Source organism: Parasteatoda tepidariorum, chromosome 2 (genome assembly GCF_982258835.1).
Source record: "Parasteatoda tepidariorum strain Cologne lab strain chromosome 2, Ptep-v5.0, whole genome shotgun sequence".
Taxonomy (NCBI): domain Eukaryota; kingdom Metazoa; phylum Arthropoda; class Arachnida; order Araneae; family Theridiidae; genus Parasteatoda; species Parasteatoda tepidariorum.
This window is the reverse complement of record NC_141756.1, coordinates 92,651,633-92,673,573: the sequence shown is the minus strand read 5'-3', so window position 1 is coordinate 92,673,573 and position 21,941 is coordinate 92,651,633. Positions and strand designations below refer to the sequence as shown.

The 21,941-nt window shown below is 32.4% G+C and overlaps 1 protein-coding gene across 1 annotated transcript; it reads left to right on the top strand.

Moving 5' to 3' along the window:
- The first annotated feature begins 1,255 nt into the window (after positions 1–1,255).
- Positions 1,256–8,352, top strand: LOC107440419 (uncharacterized). Its single transcript, XM_043053667.3, has 4 exons — positions 1,256–1,407; positions 3,547–3,660; positions 6,741–6,857; positions 8,221–8,352. Exons 1-4 carry the CDS (start codon positions 1,363–1,365, stop codon positions 8,269–8,271), a joined length of 327 nt encoding a protein of 108 aa, XP_042909601.2. The 5' UTR covers positions 1,256–1,362; the 3' UTR covers positions 8,272–8,352.
- The last annotated feature ends 13,589 nt before the right edge of the window (positions 8,353–21,941 follow it).

The window sequence follows — 21,941 nt, the reverse complement described above, 5'->3', positions numbered from 1 at the left end:
CTTGGGAACATTCTTACTGATTTTGATATGATCGTCTTACTTTAAATGCACCAATCAAATTTGCAAAATCTAAATGTATACCTAATATACATTTTTATTTTCATGAAAAAGTGACAAAAATACTATTGGCGTTGCGTTGGAAAATATTTTCTATTAAAAAGAAAAGTTAGTTTTCAAAACACAAGAGTTCCACCCAAAATCTTAACGATTTATTTTAAACAAAGAGAGACGGAAAAAATGTCTCCTCTCTTCTCTTAAAGTGAAAATAAAATTAAAGTTTTCAGTTAGTTTTCGAACGGCATCGTCAAAACGGTTTGGAACGGGCACCAAAAGCTCCGTGTTGGGGAACCCATTTTTATACCTGTCTTCTGTGATTTGTGGTTCACTCTGATTCATGGGCAGCAATAATGAGCTGTACGCGCCCTATTCTTTTGATAATTTTGGACCATGTTGAACCATACTGTTACGGTTTGTTGCAGCCTTAATATTTGGCCAAGCTGAACCATAATATCACGCAGTTTGAACTAATTTTAAACTTGGTCGATGCAATAGTTCTACCTGAACGAAAATTAAGTTTCTTGCAATAATGATGACTTATTGAAATAACAGCAAGTTTGGAATGCAATGTTAAGCTGATTTTTCTGAATGTGTAGTTTAAAAACAAGACGAAAATGGGCTGTTGGGGATGATTGAGGCTGTTTTTCTAGTATTCAAATAAGATTTTCATTTATAGCTGTGGGTTGGTGCGTGATTGGTTTCACATATTCGTCTGCTCTTCTGATTAAACTATTTAGACCATATTATTTAAAATGTTACAACACCTTCCTCTGATTTTGAGTTTCCTAAATCCTAGTTTGTCTAAAAAAATAATATGTGTTAATTCAGAGAAGTGACGTTTTTGTTTTCGATTTCTTAATTTGTATTTTTCTTCAAAAGTACTTACTGATGAAGACCTGCTGCCAAGTACGCCAGCTGACGTCTTTAATCATAGAACAATAGTTGTCATTTTCGGAAAACATTTAATGGTATTGTTTTTGTAAAGCACATTGTCCTTTTAAATTATAAAATGTCTTCTTTTTACAACTGTTGCTAAAAGTATTATATAAGAATTTGGTCTAGAATCATTTGATAAAAAAACATGAAAAAAAGTGGTTTTTTAATGAAAGAAAGCGTCCTTACAAACATCAACTTCTGTAATTTTTATAAAACGGATGATAAAAACAGATGTTCTTATATTATGTATGTTAGTTTCTTTTAATTAGAGAACAATGGGTGTTTTTCTCTTGCCGATTTTCATGGTATATAAATAAGAGACCTCACTCTAAGCTAAACAAAAAATACTACAGTAAGAAAAATACAGCTATGCATTCAGCACTTCAAATTGCTTTTCTTCTTTCTGTGTTGTGTGTAAGTAAAATATTTACTATAGATTATTGGTTTATTTTTAAATAAATCCATTATGTTCATATTTAGAAAAAAATTGCAAAAATTAGTTAACATTTCTAATTACTTAAGTTTGTAAAATATAACTTTTAGAATATTCAGCTTAGTTGAATGACTATGGATGTATGTATGTTATAGTAAATTTTCAAAATAAAAAAGTACTTAAAAATAAAAATTTTATCTTTGTATTGAAAATGGTCCGGCCTGTGTAGGGGGCAGGGAACTGTCCTTGCATCAGAAAGGTTCTGGGTTCGAATCATGGGCAAGGCATGGATGTTCTTTCCTTCTCTGTACTATGTGTCCTCACTGTGGGAGCGACGTTGGCCCACCTAATATGGCGCCCTTGAAAGAGAGGCCAACAAAATCACCCAGTATATGCCTGAATTGACGTATGATAACACAGGTGGGCATTAGAAGAAGAAAAATTTGCATTGAAATGTATATCCTTAGTTCGAGAACTAGTATTATTAAATTTTAATTTTAGCGTTAAAATAAAATATTCATTTCAATATTGCAACATTAAAAAGTTGTTTAGTTAAAAAATTGAATCCCTAGTTTTTTTAAACGCGCATGTTTGATAATACTTATTACAATTACTTTTATGCAACGCCCTTACTAATTACTTTAGTATTTCGCTTACTGTGGTACCCTGCTAGTTGCCCATCTAAAGTGAAATCTCTTTCTATATTAAAAAATTGCAAGCGCCATTACTGTTGTTTTAGGTGTTCAACTTTACGTTACATATTATTTTGATGAGGAAAACCTAAAATACTTAGGAACTTGAAATTACGAAGTTTTGCAGAAAAATGTACAAGGAGTGCGAAGGCGTTTTGATAATTGAGATTCGATAATTATCTCGAGATTTACTAACTGTTAAACTTACTGCAAGAAGTTGCTGGATCACTCCGCACTCCATGGAAATGATCACAGAGTTGACATTGACCAACTTAAAAGTTCATTTTCCTGTATGAACTTATCGTGAGGTTTCTTCTTTTTCTTTTTAAAATTCTAATTTTTTTAAAGAAATTGCAATTTTAAAAGCAATTTTAGACTTTTTACGTTGTTTTTTCTTGAAATACTGACAATTTGTTGTTGTAAGAAAACTTATCTCTCACGAGATCTTCATTTTATAAGCTCGTAATTTGATAACAAAAGTAACAAAAAAGTAATATAAATTAAGAATAAGAAAATGTGAGATCCCGTGTTGCCAGATATAAAACTCAACATATGAATCGAAATTTTTAAAACATAAAAGGATCAAAGAAATTGTTTCCAATTTAAACTGTTATCTGATACTAGGCTATCATTATATATTGTTGACAAGTAAATTTAATTCTCACTTATTATCTCTCTTGTGACGAAAATTCTGGTTTGCAAGTTTAAATATTTTTCCTTCAATTATAGTTGATTATATTTCAAATCTAGGTAACCGTTCATTTTATTCCGATTAACATGCACATAAAATGGCAATAATTATAAGTTTAATAAGCAAAAGGATTTTTTTGTCATCAAGCTTAAGGAAAAAAACCAATGATGAATGAGAAGCAATTACGGATTTCTATGAGTAGAGCCTCCTAGTTATATAAATTATATATAAATATGTATGTAAATTTATACATTATATAAATAGGTCACTTATATTTCGTGATCTCAACGCACGAATACGCCATCTGGGGAAAAGAACGGTTCCATGGCGTCGCCCTCTTTCCTTCGCTTCTCAATTGTATGGGAATGTTCTACGATATTGTCCTCCTTCTTAATATTTTCGTATTTATTTCTCACAAATATTTTTCAAAATTTATATGACGCTTTCTTTTGCAATTATGTTCAATGTAGTTTTCAGTTCCATGTAGTTTCCTAACTTTAAAGTATTTAATCCATGTTAAAATTAAGACAGAAACTTTCCTACTTCCTTCTCCTATGACTCTCCATACGCTAATGGTGAAAGCAGGTGAAGTTTTGTCATAGGTAGAGAGTTCTTCTCTACGCCACCTCCAGCCCATTTCGATCACCTATAAGTAGTAGCAAAATTAATCTTCATATTTTAGATTATTACATTTATAGTATGCCATACAGAATGTTATTTAATTGCTTTTCTTTTAGGCAGTTTCATCTGCTCAAGATATCGGTCAGTATCAGCCTTTAACCCCTTCTGCTGCAGAGATTGAAATATGCAAAAACAATGCAAACGGAAAGGACATCAGATTGATTTTTAAGGTAAACTACACAAGTTAATTGCAAATAATATAAAACTGCTAACACAAACTTCTGAGGATAGTTTTATTTTAAAATGAAGTGTTCACAGGGTAACTAAAATTATCGAATTAAAGGCTAATATTTCTCGCATCACTCTAATGTAAAACGTACTGATATTCAAATTAGAGTTTACTGTCTTTGATATGTGGCGTATAACCACCACTACAAATATTAAATACCAATTCCCTAGCATATAAAACATGTAACAAACTTAATTCCTTCTAGAGTTACCTATTGATAGCTGAAGGTTGACATAGTCGATAATTAAATAACCTAATTGGTGACCTACGTTCGTTATACGAACACGCCAATGGTGGATGGTCCACATTGAATAGTTGATCTGCTTACAAAATATCGCTCAAAAATCCAGTGAAGCAAATAAATTCTCCAGACCAATAAATAAATAAAAGAATAAAAAATAATGAACGAAAAAAATAAAATAATAAATAAAAAAAGCCAGCATTAATCAACTACTGGTATTCGTTCACATGGAATTCTGTCACAGATAAAATTCTGGTATTGTGGTAAAGTGACGTAACTACCACTATAAATATTAAACACCGAGTCCTTAATAATTAAGATATATTAACTTGATTCCAACTTGAGGTAAGTTTTGATAGATGCAGGTTGACATAATCTATAATTATATTCCCTTACATTTACAGAAGTAGTAGGCTTTGTCCTTGCTGCCTTTGCTTTCTAATCCATGTTGTTTATTCACGGTTATCTTTGTTTCTCCATATGAAAAAGAAATTTTCAGTGAAGTTATGTTTAAATGTACGAATTTTAGTTAATTGTCACTCATAATACTATAGCGTTCATCTTTTCATTATCTTGCAACTGAAAATCTTACTCGCTTTAAGTCGGCAATAAGGCAGCTTCTTCTATAGATATAGAAGTCATGGATGAAAACATCTGCGGACAACATTCTGCAATTTCACTAAATTCGGAATCTGTAAATTTGCTATTTGCAAACAAATTGATAAATTTGTAATTTCGTTTGCGAAAAATCTTTACATTCACGTAATTTGCAAGAAAACGTCAGTAAACTCTAATGACCGTTGCTTCCTGTAAACCAGTGTTTCCCAAACTTATGACTTTTGCGTACCCTTTCTAAAATTTTTGGAACGCTGTGTACCACTAATAAAAAAATAAATGTATTTCTTACTATGAAAAAATTGCACAAAAGTTAAAAATCACAACTGGCTGTTGACACCACTAATTATTAACTGTTAACTCTGCAAAAAGTAGCCAATAGAAAAATACGTAATCGTAAATTTTCATGGCTAGCTTTGTTTTGAAATGAAATTTTCTGAAATTTTCGCTCGTTGCAAGATATTTCGCATAAGAACGCGTACCCCCGCTAAACTGTTCCCGTACCCCTGGGGGTACGCGTACCACACTTTGGGAAACACTGCTGTAAACTGTTAAGAAGGCGCCCAAAAACTATATTTCTTTTTAGATCCCTGTTTTATCGCAGTTAATATTAGGATTATTTTATTTAAACGTTGTCTCCAGTGAATGCAATTAAATAAATGTAATTTAATATTAACTTCTTGCGTGCTACCGAAATGCATGTTACGTGACACCTAGTGGCACGCATGTTGTATGTTTGCTATCTCTGATCTAATTCTTCAATTGTAAATTCAACTCGGGGAATAATCTTTTCTGGGGCGATGAGCTAAAACAATTACCCACTTATTTGCAAAAATATTGTTCAACATTAGAATCTATATTATATAAAACGCTAATACGTACGTATGTATGTATCAATAAAACCGATGATATTTCTTTTCTCGCGCTGGCAACAGTTTTCATTTTTAATTTATTGGATTCGGCGCGCAAGAGCACGTAGTGAGCATCCAGATAACAATAACCAGAGTGAGAGTTCAATTCAGATTCATGCACTAAAAACATGACAATATTTAATTTAAACTCAATTAGGAAATAATTAATTAATTGAAGTGAGAAAGCTTTAAAAGGCTGCTGTTGAATGGATATTTTTCTACTGGGAGCTACCTAAACGTCTAAAAAACGTTTAAGTGTTTGTATTGAATGCATTGAATTTTTTTTATATTTCGTGTTTATTTATGCATTGAATTTTCACTCTCTAAAATGCAGAATATTAGTGAAGCAATATTTGATAATTTATTTTGCTAATATGTTTCTTATTTAGCTAATGTTTTGATTTTTTCACCATGTACAATCTAAATAGCTAATATACTTTTTAAAAGCCAATATGAACATTGGTAGAATTCTTCTACATAAGTACAATACTATGTCTTTGATGATAAAATACTATGTCTTTGATGATAAAATACTATGTCTTTGATGATAATATATTATGACTTTGTGCTAGAACATTGCGTTCATTGGCGAGCGAGCGCAGCGAGCCATGGTTCACAGCGTGAACCACATAGGATTGCGTAGCAATTCTCGGGGGTTGGCGAGCGTTAGCGAGCAGGGTCGGAGCCTCCTAGTTAAATTAAATTTTATCTTTAAAAACTGGTTGACTTTCGCCCATTTACTTTAAATTTTGATAAATTAAATTCATCTTCATTTTGGACGGGCAAGAATTACCAAACGAGCTTATTGCTCTTCTTGACTGAAAGTTTGATTCTAATTTTTCTTTCCTGAAATAGATTAAGACCTACTAGTCTCCAAAAGTGAATGTTTGAATGAAAATATCTAGGATGATCATTACATTGAGAGCAACACTACAAAAATTACCCAGTAGTTATATGACTACCAGGCACGTAAAACACTTATTCGTAGTGTTATGTATGAAGACTACTTTAGGCTTTTTTTTTCTTAAAGTAAATGTATGTTTCACAACACCTAGGTAATTCACTGATCATTTCTAGATCGTCGTTTACGTCTAGCTCTGTAAATTTGATTCCGGCTCTAGCACAATTTTTACTAAGTTTCCAATTTAAGTTTAACTGTTTTCAAGAAATTTAATTCGAAATCACAAAGTCATGTATTTTTTTTACATTAAAGTGCAAAATATTCAGCTTTATAAAAGGTTTCTGAAATTGCAGAAAATATGGAATACTTGTTACATCCAGTGCTGGTATGAAGGGGAGAGTAAGGCTCAAACCTTTCTGACACCCAAAGGAACTCCTTGCTGTGACATTGGTGGTGGCCTTCCAACAGGGGTAAGCTTTTACAGTTATAGCCTAGTTATTCTGATTTTAAAAATTTTTTAAATTTAATATATCTAAAATATAGTTAAACCAAAACTCACACCTTTCAACAAAGGTAAATGAGTTTTTATGAAAAGTTTTTAATTCAACAATAATTATATAATATTTATCTAGGTATAAGTGCGATATAGCCAACAAATCCAACCTAACTAGCTATTTTTTTAATTCAAAAATTTATGAACCTCTTTTTGGAAACTTTTACTACGATAAACCCATTCAAATTCTAATAGTGTCAAACGTTTCGAAAGTTGAATATACTTTTAATTATTAGGAGATCATTGTACAGCAGTTTTAATTCAAAATTTCCTCTTCAATCAATAAATTTTATAGAAATAAATATAGAGGTGAATTTTTTGCTCTGAATTTAATATTAAAATTAAACTCCGTAATTTACCGTTTTCCTACATTTACCTTAGACATTAACAACTCCACATTCCACATTATATTACCATATAAACAATGGTTGAAAATCAAAATGAAAATATTGATTTATGTTAACAATCAATTAATTGCTTTCTAAAAATCGAGTACACAATCATGTATTTGCCAAAATTTATAAATAATAAATGTCGGGATTATAATTCATGCATGAATCATCAAAAGTTAATTTGTCTTAAATTCTGGGTAGTAGAATTTAGACAGAGTCTCAGATTTTTATTATCAACGTAGTGTTAGGCTAAGTATGTCTTTTTTTTCTTGCCTTAGAGTCAAAAATATGCAAATTGATTTTTGCCGATTTACTTCTCACATAAAAAAAAATGTCCTTCAAAAAGTTTTGACTCAGTATATAGCACTTTCTTGGCATAGTAGAAACTACAAATCAGATTACATATTACCACCATAATTTGCATTTAAAAATTATGTAAAATTGACCATCGTGCACCATATTTATTTCGTGTATTTTCTTAAAATAATTAATATCGGGTTTACAATCTGAATATACCGGTAAAGAGTTAATGTTTAGTCTCAGGCTGTAAAATCTTACCAAACTCACAATTTCACTCTTGCATGACTACATTAATGCATACCTTGCATTGGCAATAAATAAATAAATATTCCAAGGTTTCTAGTTTTAAAAAAATTAAAATTTTTTAAAGACGATTTAGTCCCAAACAAGAATTTAGTTCCTGATTTTAACACGTTAAACTGGCTTTCACATTTTATTTTACTTTATGTATTGATTTTTTTAATTATTATTGCTATTTTTATTTTTGAAATTTTCCTCAAATTTTATATCTAGTAGAAAATAATCAATAAATCGCATTTGCTTACATCGTATTATTTAAATATTATTTTTCATTTTCTTATTTCTTAGACATGTGACAATGGGAGATGTGTTCTCTTCTGGCAACAACTGATGCTTTAATTGATTGTTGATTGAGATTTCTGACAATTGAATGTATATCGCATTTTTGAAACAAAATAAATAAATAAATAAAATTCTAAAGATGTTTGTTCCTTTTAGAACTGTTGTTGGTTTCAAAATTCAATTCATTTGTGGCTTAAACAGGAGAGATAAGACACATTATAAGGAATGAAAATTGCTTTAGCAACCCGTCTATGAAAATGTCTCTATTATTTACACATTTGTGCGACTTTGAACTGGCCCTTTTTTAATCTTAATTAGTTTAATTAGTTTTTTTAAATCTTTATCTCTTAGATAGTTTTTTGTTTTTTAAAATTTTTTCTCCGATATTGTTTCTAAATAAGTTCAGTTAGGGCTATTTTATCCTAATTTCTGTGGTTTGGCGACAAACACGACAAGTTTGCTAAGATCGCCAAATTATCAAATTATTATAAAGTTCTATTTGAATATAGTTTTTGATAATAGTTGTTAGAAAACGCAAAATTAGACAAAGCATTAAATTGTTTTTATAAATAAATGCTCAAGATCTACCAGTTCATTAAGGGGAGGTGCCACTAGCGGGGTAAGATGACGTTTCCGAACATGGGTGTCTCTGCAATTTTTTATCCTTGTCGTCACCTCCCATCCAAGTTTGAACCATCGGCATAGCAAATGTTACGACTGTATGATTAAAAATCACGAACTGTCGATATTTCTTTCGTGATTTTCCACATTTATTTACTCTGATTTGAAATTTTTCTAGTTCACATCTTATTATTCATTTCATACCCCCTTTTATTAAAGACCAACCAATTTTAATCCTTTACCAAAGCATCGGTATTATTATTAAACATGTTTTAATTGACAGCAGACTATTCAAACATTTAGAAATGGTAGCATTTACATTGCATGCAAAAAAAACTAGCCAATCAGTTCCTCGTTCCCATTTGGGTTTTTTTTTCGCATGCAGATTGAATGTTCCCTTTCGCAGCTTTTATGCTGATCTTGAATCCTTGCTCAGTGACTCTATACATAACACTTTCATGAAATTAATATAAACAATAGAAATATATTCTCAACTTTAAGAAAGTGCGTAACTTCTGAACTTAGTGACTATTGCAATGCGGCCATTTTCGATTCTTGTGGCATTACATTCCATCAACCAACCAATTCATCAGATTTTAATACAATTTACTTCGAACTTTAAACTTGTTCATTTGATTTTAAACCATTTACTTTACTTTCAGACTATTTGCTTTGATTTTACTCAATTTAATTTATGCCAGCGGCAATGCTAGCATTAAAACATTATCAAAGGTGCGACAGCCTGTTTATAGCATTTTATAATGGGTTAAATAATATTTTTTATCGCTAATCCTGGCGCTATTTTAAAACTAAAAATAATTCCTGTTTATACTTGGAATATAGCACCTTTATGAAATAATCAAGTATAAATCACTATATGCTACTTACATTTTTTATGATTCACTGCAAGCTGCACTCTTTATAGATTGTTTAGATAAGGGAAGAGTTTATAATAGTAGCTTGAATTACTATACGTATATTAATTAACCATTAATAATGCGACGGTATGATTCAGTATTTCTTTGTTTTGAAAAGAACTAATACTTATATGGGATGTTGGTAGGGCGTTGAGCTCATTTCCAAGAGGTCATGAGTGCGATCTCCGCCTACCGAAGACTTGTGTTGTAAATGGTGACTTATGGGCACTTTAAATCTCTCTTATCACAGAGTCCTCCATGGTCTCAAAGTAAATCCTACTTCTGGGGGTATTGAAATGGAGATTAATCGTTTTCTGGTTCAGGTTAAAGTTACGATCTGTGGCTGAATTAATGGATGTATGAATGTGCACGCCTTATAAGCGGGTTGAGACGTGTGTGTGGATGAAGTCGCAATCTTGGCCATAGATGGTGCCACTGAAAAACAAGAAACACACCCTCTGCCTTAAATATGTTTGGCTTCACCAAGTGGGCTTACTCAATTGGAAAACGACATTAGTAACGACAAAAACTTATATGGACAAAAATAGCTCGTGATAAATTTTTAAACCATAAGAAAGCAAATTTTCTTTAAAAAAGTTTACTCAAACATGTCATACACAATGCAAACTACTGAAAACTATTGTTCGTTTATGTGCTGCGTCTCGGATCATGGGATCCTGGGGTACCTGTCTGCTTCCTCATATGAGTGTGGCGCCCAAGGGGGCATTTTCTTCTCGGAGTTGGTAGGCTGCGTGCTCTTTGGCCCATGCTTCACTGTAGACGAGTGGAAGGAGGTCAGTAGAGTGCCCCTGAACTCTGATAGTTTTGGCGGATCCACGCTTTCTTGGTGTAGTGCTATACCTGGAACTACCCTGGGGCTGAAGATTTCAGAGCCAGTGTGTTTGTTCCCCTTTTTGGGCTCGATGGTGGGCATGGGAGTGTCCAGTTGAACGTTTCCGTGTACTATGGATACAACCAATAACACACACAGCTTCGAAAAGACGACATATAAATTTGATTTATCAAAATGCTCAAACTATGAAACAGCAAAAGCCAGATTCCTCATTCTCAATTCTAAAGACAAAAAACTTAGTACAATATCACCCTTTATTGTGCAAAAATTCTTAGAATCCCACATTGGAAATCCTAAAAATGTCCGTCAGTTGCCTTTCGGTGACTTACTAGTGGAAACCAGTTCTAATAAGCAAACCATGTCACTTCTAAAAACGCATAAAATTGATAACTTATCCATAACCGTTACTCCTCACAATTCTCTCAATATATCAAAAGGTGTTATTACAGTCAAATCTCTACAAAACCTCTTAGTCAGCGAAATCGTTGAAGGTCTTTCTGATCAAGGAGTCGTTGACGCAAGACACATAACCATTAAGAAAGGCCAAGAAATATTTACCACACAGCATTTAATACTAACATTTAGCTCCCCCACTCTACCAACTGATATTAAAGAGGGGACTTAAACTGCAAAGTACGCCCCTATGTTCCAAATCCTCTCAGGTGCTTTAAATGCCAAAAGTTTGGACATTCAACTAACAACTGCAGTGGTAAAAAAACTTGCTCCCGCTGCAGTGAAACCGGACATATATTAAAAACCTGTACCCTACCCGAAAAATGTATAAATTGTTCTGATTCTCACTCTGAAAATTTTCGCCACTGCCCAAAGTGGAAACAGGAAAAACAAATAATCAACATTAAAGTGACTCAAAATCTATCATACACTGAAGCTAAAGCCAAATTTCTAAGTTCCCAACCAAACCCTAATCTCTCATATGCTGCAGTCGTAACCAATAATAAACCGAAGAAATCAATAGGCATACAATGTGATGTAAATGAAATTGAACCAAATAATAATCTCAAAGCGCTAACTAGACAGGAATCCAACACATTAAAAGTTCCATACCAACCACCTGCACACACGCAGAAATCTGAAATATCCATAATCCCTTCGACATCTTCGCAAATCACTTCTGAAAACCAAAAATACTTGAAATTAACTCCACAATTGATAACTAAGTTACAACAAAAACTTACTCAATCTCCACTCGTAAGCAAACAGAAATATGTGCCAGAAAGTAGGCAGAATAAATTTCACAAAATTAGGGTAAAACAGTAAAAAAAATAAAGAACAGCAATCGCAATCTGATGCAATGAGCACAGATGACGATAACGCAATAGAAATTCAGAATCTACAAATGCAAACTGAGGATGGGATGGAGGCTCCTCCAAAACTTTATCCAAAAAATACGAAACATAAAATTCGAAACAAATAAATGGACAAAATAATATCTTGGAATTGTAGAAGTTATAACACAACAAAACCAGACATTATAGATATCATAAATATATTTTCCCCATGTTGTATTTGCCTCCAAGAAACCTCATTAAGACCTTCTTAAACAACCAAATTTCGCGGTTAGGAAAGATAACGAAAGTAATAACAAAGCCTGTGGCGGAGTCATGATTATGACTTCTAACATGTGTCCCTCCAACAAAATTATTTTAAATACTCCTTTACAGGCAGTTGCTGTTCAATTAAGTATTCATTGTTTATTGACAGTTTGCTGCATCTATCTTCCACCTCGTGATATTGTACTTCAAGCTGACCTTGACGATTTAATCACACAGCTTCCTCAACCTTTTATTACATTAGGAGATTTTAATGGCCCTAATCCCATCTGGGGAAGTTCCGACTTAAATAATAGAGGACAATTGATTGAAAAACTAATAGATGATCATTTACTCAGTCTTATCAATACAGGTGAGAATACTTATTTTCACGCTCCATCACAGTCATTCCATGTCATCGATCTAGCAATTTGCAGCCCATCTCAATATCCATATTGGTCATTTAATGTTCATGATAACCTATTTAATAGCGATCACTTTCCCTTAATCCTAACTCATACAGGCAACAGTAATATCCAAATCTCCAGAACGCCACGACTTAAAATGAATACAACTAACTGGGACAAATTTACATTAGCCATAAAACTAACAGATGACTTGTTAAATATAACTGATATAAATAATGCTGTAGAACATTTCACATCCGAAATACTTGAAGCAGCAACACTGAATACAAAAATGACATCAACTAAAATCCAGAAACATCATAAGCCGTGGTGGAATGAAGACTGCAAAAAGGCCCAAAAAGAGCAAAAACAACGTTGGCAAATTTTTCGCAGACACCCAACGACAGATAACCTCATAGCTTTCCTTTCAAAAAAGCTCGGTCTATGGCTCGTAGAATCCGGAGAAATGCCCAAAAAGCTTCCTGGCAGAACTATATATCCTCAATAAAATATAACACACCAACAATCGACATCTGAAAAAAAATTAAAATTATATCTGGTAAGTACTCCGGACACAAAATACCTATTCTGAAAACTGATAATTCAACTCTATCACAAATCTCTGATATTGCAAACGCTCTCGCAGCTGCTTTTTCAGAAGTTTCTAGCTCTTCTAATTATAAAGAACCTTTCGCCTCTTTTAATAGAAAAATAGAAAAAATCAAACTAACACCGAAGGAAGACACTGACAATAATTATAACAAACCTTTTGCAATGAACGAGCTCCAATATGTTTTGAAGAATACACATCCCTCAACACCTGGTCCTGATGAAATCCATTATTCAATGCTTCAAAATTTGCCGTATAAAGCTTTAACTTTCCTACTGCAACTATATAACCGAATCTGAACAGAAAGAGTTTTCCCGCGAAATTGGTCAACTGCATACATAATCCCTATCTTAAAACCAGGCAAAAACCCAGAGGAAACTGCGAGCTATAGACCAATTGCTTTAACCAGCTGCCTTTGTAAACTTTTTGAGAAGATGGTTAATAAACGCTTAATATTTTTACTTGAATCTCGAAATCAACTATCTCCATTTCAAAGCGGATTCCGCAGAGGACGCAGCACTAATGATAATCTATTAAAACTGGAAACCGATATTCGTCATGCCTTTCTGAAAAAACAGCACCTAGTCTCAATATTCTTTGATATGGAAAAAGCCTATGACAGGACTTGGCGGTATGGAATACTGCGGGATTTAATCAAATGTGACATTGGAGGCAACTTGTTCTATTTTATTAAAAACTTTTTATCTAACAGAACTTTTAGAGTTAAAATTAATTTCATTTTATCAGATGTTTTCCCTCAGGAGCAAGGTGTTCCTCAGGGAAGTGTTTTAAGCGTGACACTCTTCATCTTGAAAATTAATGGCATGCTGCATCAACTTCCTACAACTGTCTATGGCGAGTTATTTGCAGATGAATTTAGAACATCATGCCGATCTGTCAATATGTCACTAATTGAACGTCAATTGCAAATGTCTGTAAATAAAATTCTAAAATGGGCAAATGAAAACGATTTTACATTTTCTTCACGAAAAACTCATTGTGTTCATTTCTGTCGAAAACGTGGTATGCATCTTCATCCTGAGATAACTCTTAATAATAACGTGATTCCTGTTTTAGCAGAAACCAAGTATCTAGGCATGATTTTCGATGAAAAGCTTACATTCAAACCACACATATTTTATATTAAGAAAAAATGTTCCCACTCCATGAACATACTCAAGATCTTCACTGACTGTTCGTGGGGGGGCCGATATGACTCCACTGCTTAAAATTTACCGTGCTGTTATCTGTTCAAAACTAGACTATGGTATTCCCGTATATTCTTCAGCGCGTCCATCTGTTCTGAAATATATCGACACAATCCATCATCAAGGTCTTAGAATATCGTCGGGCGCATTTCGAACGTCGCCAGTTGAGAGTCTGTATGCGTTATGTTCAGAACCAACTCTTCATTTTCGTCGCTCTCAACTTTCCTTGGATTATTATTTTAAAATCAAATCAAATCCACATCATCCGTTATATTCAAGTGTCATCAATCCGCAATTTACCATCCATTTCTCTTCACGTCCATCCTGCATTCCTTCATTTGGGATAAGAATCATTAATATTTTAGATGATCTTAACATTTTCAATTTCGCAGCTTTTACTAATATAGAGACTATCGCACCTTGGGTCGATGTCTCGATGTGTGTCTTAGATATCTATAATAATTTCAAAAAATGTGACACCTGCTCTAGCGTTTTTATCCAAAAATTTTATGAACATCGTAATTATTATAATGATTTTAAACCAATTTTTACTGATGGTTCAAAACATGATAGCCATGTCGGCTGTGGTGTGGTTATTGAGCATTGTACTATCTCTGAACAATTGCACCAAGACTCATCAATTTTACTGCAGAATGCTATGCTATTTTGCTAGCTCTTAATTTTATCTCTGACCAAGCTCATCGCAAGTGGATAATTTATACTGACTCTCGCAGTTTTATTTCAAGTATTCCTCACATCGAGCGAAACCCCATGATTTCTAAAATTCAAAATTGCTTCAAAAAATTGCGTGATGGAGGGTTCAACATCTACTTTTGTTGGATACCATCACATATTGGCATACGCGGAAACGACCTAGCAGATAAACGGCTAAAACCACCCAAAATGTAAGCAATAACCTTATAAAATCTCTTGATTTTAAACGAATATGTAAAGCTACAGTACACAAGGTTTGGAAAGAACACTGGAATAAACAAATTAATAATTAACTGCACGAAATTTATCCTAATCTTGACAACTTCAAAACAATAGATATTGATCGCAAAACACAGGTTATTATTAATAGACTGCGCATTGGTCATTCCCGTTTTACTCACAAGCATTTACTAAAATCTGAACCTGCACCTAGTTGTTCTCTATGTCGTGTAAACAATACTATTAAACATATTTTAACAGACTGCGAACGATTCAAACATCTGAGAAATAAACTTTTTGGCAGCTTTTATCCTAATCTTCAATTTTTACTTGGTGACCCTATGCATCACAACCTTTTAAAGTTTATTAAAACTATAGGACTATATCCTCAGCTTTAAAATAATACAGTAATTTAACTTAGATACCGACTTTTAGCCTAGTGCCTGGCGCAGCATAGCCACTTCTGGCTCTTGTGCATATAAAACCCAACCAACCAACCAACCAACTATTGTTCGTTCACCCTCTGCTGCGAAACAAAAAAGGAAAAAGAAAGTTCAAATTTTTAAATTTGTTAAAATAATTGTAGAATTTTTATGAGTGAGATAGGAAGCTACGATAAAATTTTCCTTAGCTTACATTGTAAAATTTCTTTAATTTTAGTTTTTGCCAGATATTTCTTTTTCTCCTCCAGCGCGGATTTGTGAAATCTTTTCACAATATAATTTTAAAACATTCTCGCTGTTTTTCTGATTAAATTCTTTATATTTCCTAAAATTCTTACTGAAAGAATTAACCTGAATTTGTTAGTTGCGTCTTCTTTTAACTAGATAAGAAAAATATTTAAAAACTTCTATTCAAAAAATTTTATTAAAAACTTCCTTAGCTCCCCAAAAATTATGAGGATGGTAATTTAAGTTGATATGTTTCCAGGGCTCATAAAAAGGAGCTGATACTCAAAACTTGCCTGTAATAAATGTGGAAAATGAAAATGGTTTTGAAGCATAAAATATGGAGTTGCCAATGAAAAATGGTAAATAAAGGTAAAAACTAAAACTACAAAAATCGTGAGTGCTGAAAAAAAAACTGAAAAATAAATAAAAACTATTAAAAAAATTATAAAAACCGCTGTGGCAGAGAGAGGCATATCAAAGCAATATGCATTTCTTTGCGATATGAAAAGGTAGTAAGGAACTCATGTCGTTTACAAGGAAATCAGCATTCACATGAATGAAAAAAGATTCAAGGGAATAAAGATTAGCTAATGTGACAGGGTCGGAAATAATTTTTGCTTCGAGATTCCGACAATGTACGGCAGTTGATGGTTCAGCGCATATCGGATAACGGACTTATTTATCGTGTTCTCTTTGTTCTAAATTTTAAAGTGTGTCAAGTTGATCCAATGTATCCAAAATCACTTTGGCAAGGCATGTGGTAAATACTCAGTGATCTTAAATACTGGTAAGAGTTTTAAGTGAATTAAATTTAATAGGGACATTAGTAAAAAGAAAAGTAACATCCATTTAGAGCATTGTTTTATTAGAGGGGGGAAGTTGAACTAGTTGGGGAAAAAAAACAGGGGCATTTTTTACTGTATTTACATCTTTAGAAGTTAGAGATGAGGTAGTACGAGATAAGTAGCGAGCAAATTTATAGCTCGAGGCATTAATTTTAGTTGCAATAAGTTTAAAATCAAGTTGCTGTTTGTAAACTTTAGGGATGTCAGAGAAACGAGTATTATTTGAAATAATTGGAATAACATTACATTTAGTATAGTCCGAGAGAATGCAAGAACATTTTATTCTATTTTGAATACCAGTAGAATGAGAAGTGGTAGAGGTATATTTTAAAGCAGTGCAAGGGCCAGAGGCCCACATATTCTCGACGTAATTTTGGTAATCAGATTTAAGAATAATAGCTTAAGATCAAAAACAATAAATCTTGAGAATGGACGCCTATTTTCGAGCGATTGAAACTCTTACTTCCATCTTCATCTTTTCTTCATTCCAAGTAAAACTTTTTCCAATACATTAAATATTTAAGAAAATGTTGTTGCAAAAAATTGAACTTACTAGAAGTTCTATCGAACACTTCCTGGGGAGAAGATACTTATTCGATGTTTGAAATTTATCGTCCCATAATCTGCTCGGAACAGATTAATAATTTATATGCTCGCTTATCATATAATATAATTAATATATAATATAATAATCATATAATATCATAATATAATGTAATATCATATAATTTATATCTAATATATAATATGATAGTAAATAATATGATAGTATAGCATATAATATAATTAAATGCATATATATTATCTATATATATTTGCATTAAATGCATTTATGTATAATATATATATGCATTTAATTTGTATGCTCGCAAATCTGGACTGCGTTATCCAGATTTTATTCCTAATGGGGGTCTAGGGATTCCAACAGGCGTCTTTCGAACATCCCCTATCAAAAGTACACCACGAATCAGCACTTCTAGTGGAATGAATTAAGTTAGCACTATTATTTTCATATAAAAAGTCATCCTTAACACTCATTATTTTCAAAGATTTTATCACTGGACTATGAAACGCTTTTCAATCATCGACCGGCCTCAATTCCGACGTTTGGATTGAGAGTGAAGCAGATTTTATCAAATTTGAAAATTGAAAAATTTAATAGTTTAACATCGACTTTTTTTCCACCATAGCTTACTATACCATACCTGCCAACTTTTACGCATTTGGCGTAAAATTTTATTTTTATATTTAAAGTGGTAGTAAATATATACTATTTTTTTCTTTTAAAAATTAAATTTTTAAATGATTTTCATCACCACTATTCTTAAAAAAATTAAGCATATATATTAATATGTGTTACTATCATGGTAGACAGCTTAAGCTTTTTCGAATACAGCGTATTTTTTTGCTTAAAATTGAAATTTGTATTCCATTTTAATACCACTGGGAAAAATCATAATGGAAGGGATTAAAAGTTGGCAGGTATGCTATACCCTTTCTTATCATTGATATTTTCGGAGATCTAACAAAGGAATTAACTTTGCCTGTCATACCCCACTTCTACTATGGCCCGTACTATACCATTTCATATCATTTATATTTTCGGAGATCTAACAGAGGAATTAACTTTGCCTGTCATATACCATCGACCACACTTCTAACATGGCCCGCACTATACCATTTCATATCATTGATATTTTCGGAGATCTAACAGAGGAATTAACTTTGCCTGTCATATACCATCAACCACACTTCTACTATGGCCCGTACTATACCATTTCATATCATTTATATTTTCGGAGATCTAACAGAGGAATTAACTTTGCCTGTCATATACCATCGACCACACTTCTAACATGGCCCGCACTATACCATTTCATATCATTGATATTTTCGGAGATCTAACAGAGGAATTAACTTTGCCTGTCATATACCATCAACCACACTTCTACTATGGCCCGTACTATACCATTTCATATCATTTATATTTTCGGAGATCTAACAGAGGAATTAACTTTGCCTGTCATATACCATCAACCACACTTCTACTATGGCCCGCACTATACCATTTCATATCATTGATATTTTCGGAGATCTAACAGAGGAATTGACTTTGCCTGTCATATACCATCAACCACACTTCTACTATGGCCCGCACTATACCATTTCATATCATTGATATTTTCGGAGATCTAACAAAGGAATTAACTTTGCTTGTCATATACCATCGACCCCACTTCTACCTTGGCTCGCACTATACCATTTCATATCATTGATATTTTTGGAGATCTATCAAAGGAATTAACTTTGCCTATCATATACCAGAAGAAGTATTATGGTTATCGTTCTTTACATAAGTTTTTTTTTATCAGTATTTCATTCAGTGAGGTGGCTAATCACGTGGCATCTAAAGTCATCTCACATAATGCAGTTTTTCTAAGAAGCTTCATTATTTAAGTACAGTTTTTACCTCTGAATGCCATCGATGAACTGCAAGCTGCATCTTACTCAGAATCATCGCAATTGGATAATTTACACAGACTCTAAAAGTTGTTTGGAAGCCTTTGAAAACCATATTCTCGAACTGCGCTGAATCACAATTTATATTTGAAAAGTTTTAATTGATCTCAATGACAGAGGTTTTAAAATTTTATTCTCCCAGATTCTTGCACATGTTGGAATACCTAGAAACAAACCATTGATTTTTCAGCAAAATCTACTCAAAATCTTTCCAATCGACTCGCTCTGATGTTATTGAAGACAATAAAATAAGATCCTACCAATTGGCAGACAGATTGGGATAGAGAAATTGGTAATAAGTTGCACTGAATTACACCGTCAGTCACCCCTTTTAAAAGAATGAATAATTACAGGAAAATTGAATAACTAATAAACAGACTACGAATTGGCCATAAACGATTAACTCATAAACACTTTCTACTTAACGAGCCAGTACCTTTTTCTTCACTTGCAAAGAAACTTAACCATTAAACATATTTTAACCTAGTGAACTAAATTGAAAATAGAAAGACGTACGGGAGAGGGGGGCACATGTGAACATGGTATGTTTTACCAATATGATTTGAAATAAAAAATCTTGAAAAATTTTCAATTGATGGCAGTACTAGTCCTACTTCTCTGCAAAACTTTCAGAACAATGAGACATTTTGTTGCTCTATTCTGACAATTTCTTTGTATCAGCTGATGTTGTATATATTATAATCACTCGCTTCTTCAAGTGAAAGCACAGTATAAATCAACTAATAAACTGAAATTAACTATTGCAGACCATTATATGAACATTCAGGTAAGTTTATGACAATTATGTTTTTTTTTTACACAAGTAAAAATTCCTTATTTTTCAAGTTAGGTTTAAGAAGGATGATGGGGCATTTGTGAACAGAACATCTGGGGCAGATGTGAAAAGTTCACAAGTGCCCCTACATAGTATTACGATTATTATCCTCATGATGTTATAAGTTTAAAAAACATGTATGCATTTAAAATTATTATTATTTAATTTTCCATAATTAATTTATTGATTTTTTTTTAAAATTTTGTTTATTTTTTATTAAATGGTTGATCGCGCATCACGCATATTAACTGATACACCTGAGAAAAATAGAATTGCTAAAGCTACAAATGAAAAGATAGAAAAAATGGAAAAAAGCATGAAAAAATATTCGAGAAGATAGAAAAAGGCCCATTACAGCAAAAACCCAACAGCGAAAAAATAGAACTGTAGCAGCACTGTTGTACAATTTAAATTCACACAGTAAGCTACAACTCCTTCAGTATAATGCGTATCTATATCTCTTATATTAAGGAATTTTTTCTTTGAAATATGATAATTGCTTTGCGTTTTTAATCTTGTTCATATGCGCCCCAGGCATGTTCACATGTGCCCCCAATTGGGGCACATGCGAACGATTGAAGTCATTTTTCTAAAATATCATAAGGTAAGGAAATATTTTATTGAAAAATCTCAAAAAATTCCATAAGACAAAGAAAAGACTTTTTTAACATATGGACTTCTTTACTGTGAGAAATTGATGATATTTTTTGAAAAATGAAGAAATAAAAAAATTTGTTCACATGTGCCCCCCTCTCCCCTACATATATTAATTGTGCTTTTCTTAATTTATCTACCTTACTTGTTACCTATCTATTCTTCTCTTTCGGTAATTTCGGACAACTTTGAACTACACTAATATGGTTTGTTACAACCTCAATATTTGACCAAGTTGAATCAGAATATCGCGCAATTTGAAATAATTTTAAACTTGGTCGATACAATAGTTCTACTTGAACGAAAAAAAAATTTCTTGCAATAATGATGACTTATTGAAATAACAGCAAGTTTGGAATGCAATGTTGAGCTGATTTTTCTGAATGTGTAGTTTAAAAATAAGACAACTTAAAAACAACTTATATAAGTTGTTTTTAAGTTGTCTTATTTAGTATTAAGTTGTATTAAGTTGTCTACACATATGTGTAGTTTAAAAATATGGCTTGATTGAGGCTTTTTTTCTAATATTCAAATAAGAGTTTCATTTATAGTGGTGGGTTGGTGCGAGATTGGTTTCACATATTCGTCCGCTCTTCTGTCTAAACTATTCAGACTAACTATATCTAAAATATTAAACTCCTACCTCTTAGTTTGAGCGTCCAGAATCCTAGTTCGTCTAAAAAAATAATATTTGTTAATTCAGAGAAGTTACGTTTTTGTTTTCGATTTCATAATCTGCATTTTCATTCAAAAATAACTACCGATGAAGACCTGCTGCCAAGAACGTGAACTGACGTTTTTAATCATTGAACAATACTTGTTATTTTCGGAAAACATTTAATGGTATTGTTTTTGTGAAGCACATTGTGCTTTTAAATTATAAAATGCCATCTATTTACAACTGTTGAAAAAATAACTAAATTATGTTAGAATTTTGCTTTAGAATCATTTGCTAAAGAAACAAAGAAAAAAGATATGTTTTATGAAGGAAAACGTTATTGCAAAGTGAGCATAAACTTCTGTAATTTTTATAGAACTGATGATAAAAACAGATGTTCTTATATTATGTATGTAAGTTACTTTTAATTAGAAAACAATAGGTG

Excerpts from the sequence above, each read along its gene's own strand:
- LOC107440419 (XM_043053667.3), top strand. The coding sequence starts at position 1,363 with ATGCATTCAGCACTTCAAATTGCTTTTCTTCTTTCTGTGTTGTGT. Across the intron at positions 1,408-3,546 it reads TTCTTCTTTCTGTGTTGTGT|GCAGTTTCATCTGCTCAAGA; the intron begins GTAAGTAAAATA and ends CTTTTCTTTTAG. Across the intron at positions 3,661-6,740 it reads ACATCAGATTGATTTTTAAG|AAAATATGGAATACTTGTTA; the intron begins GTAAACTACACA and ends CTGAAATTGCAG.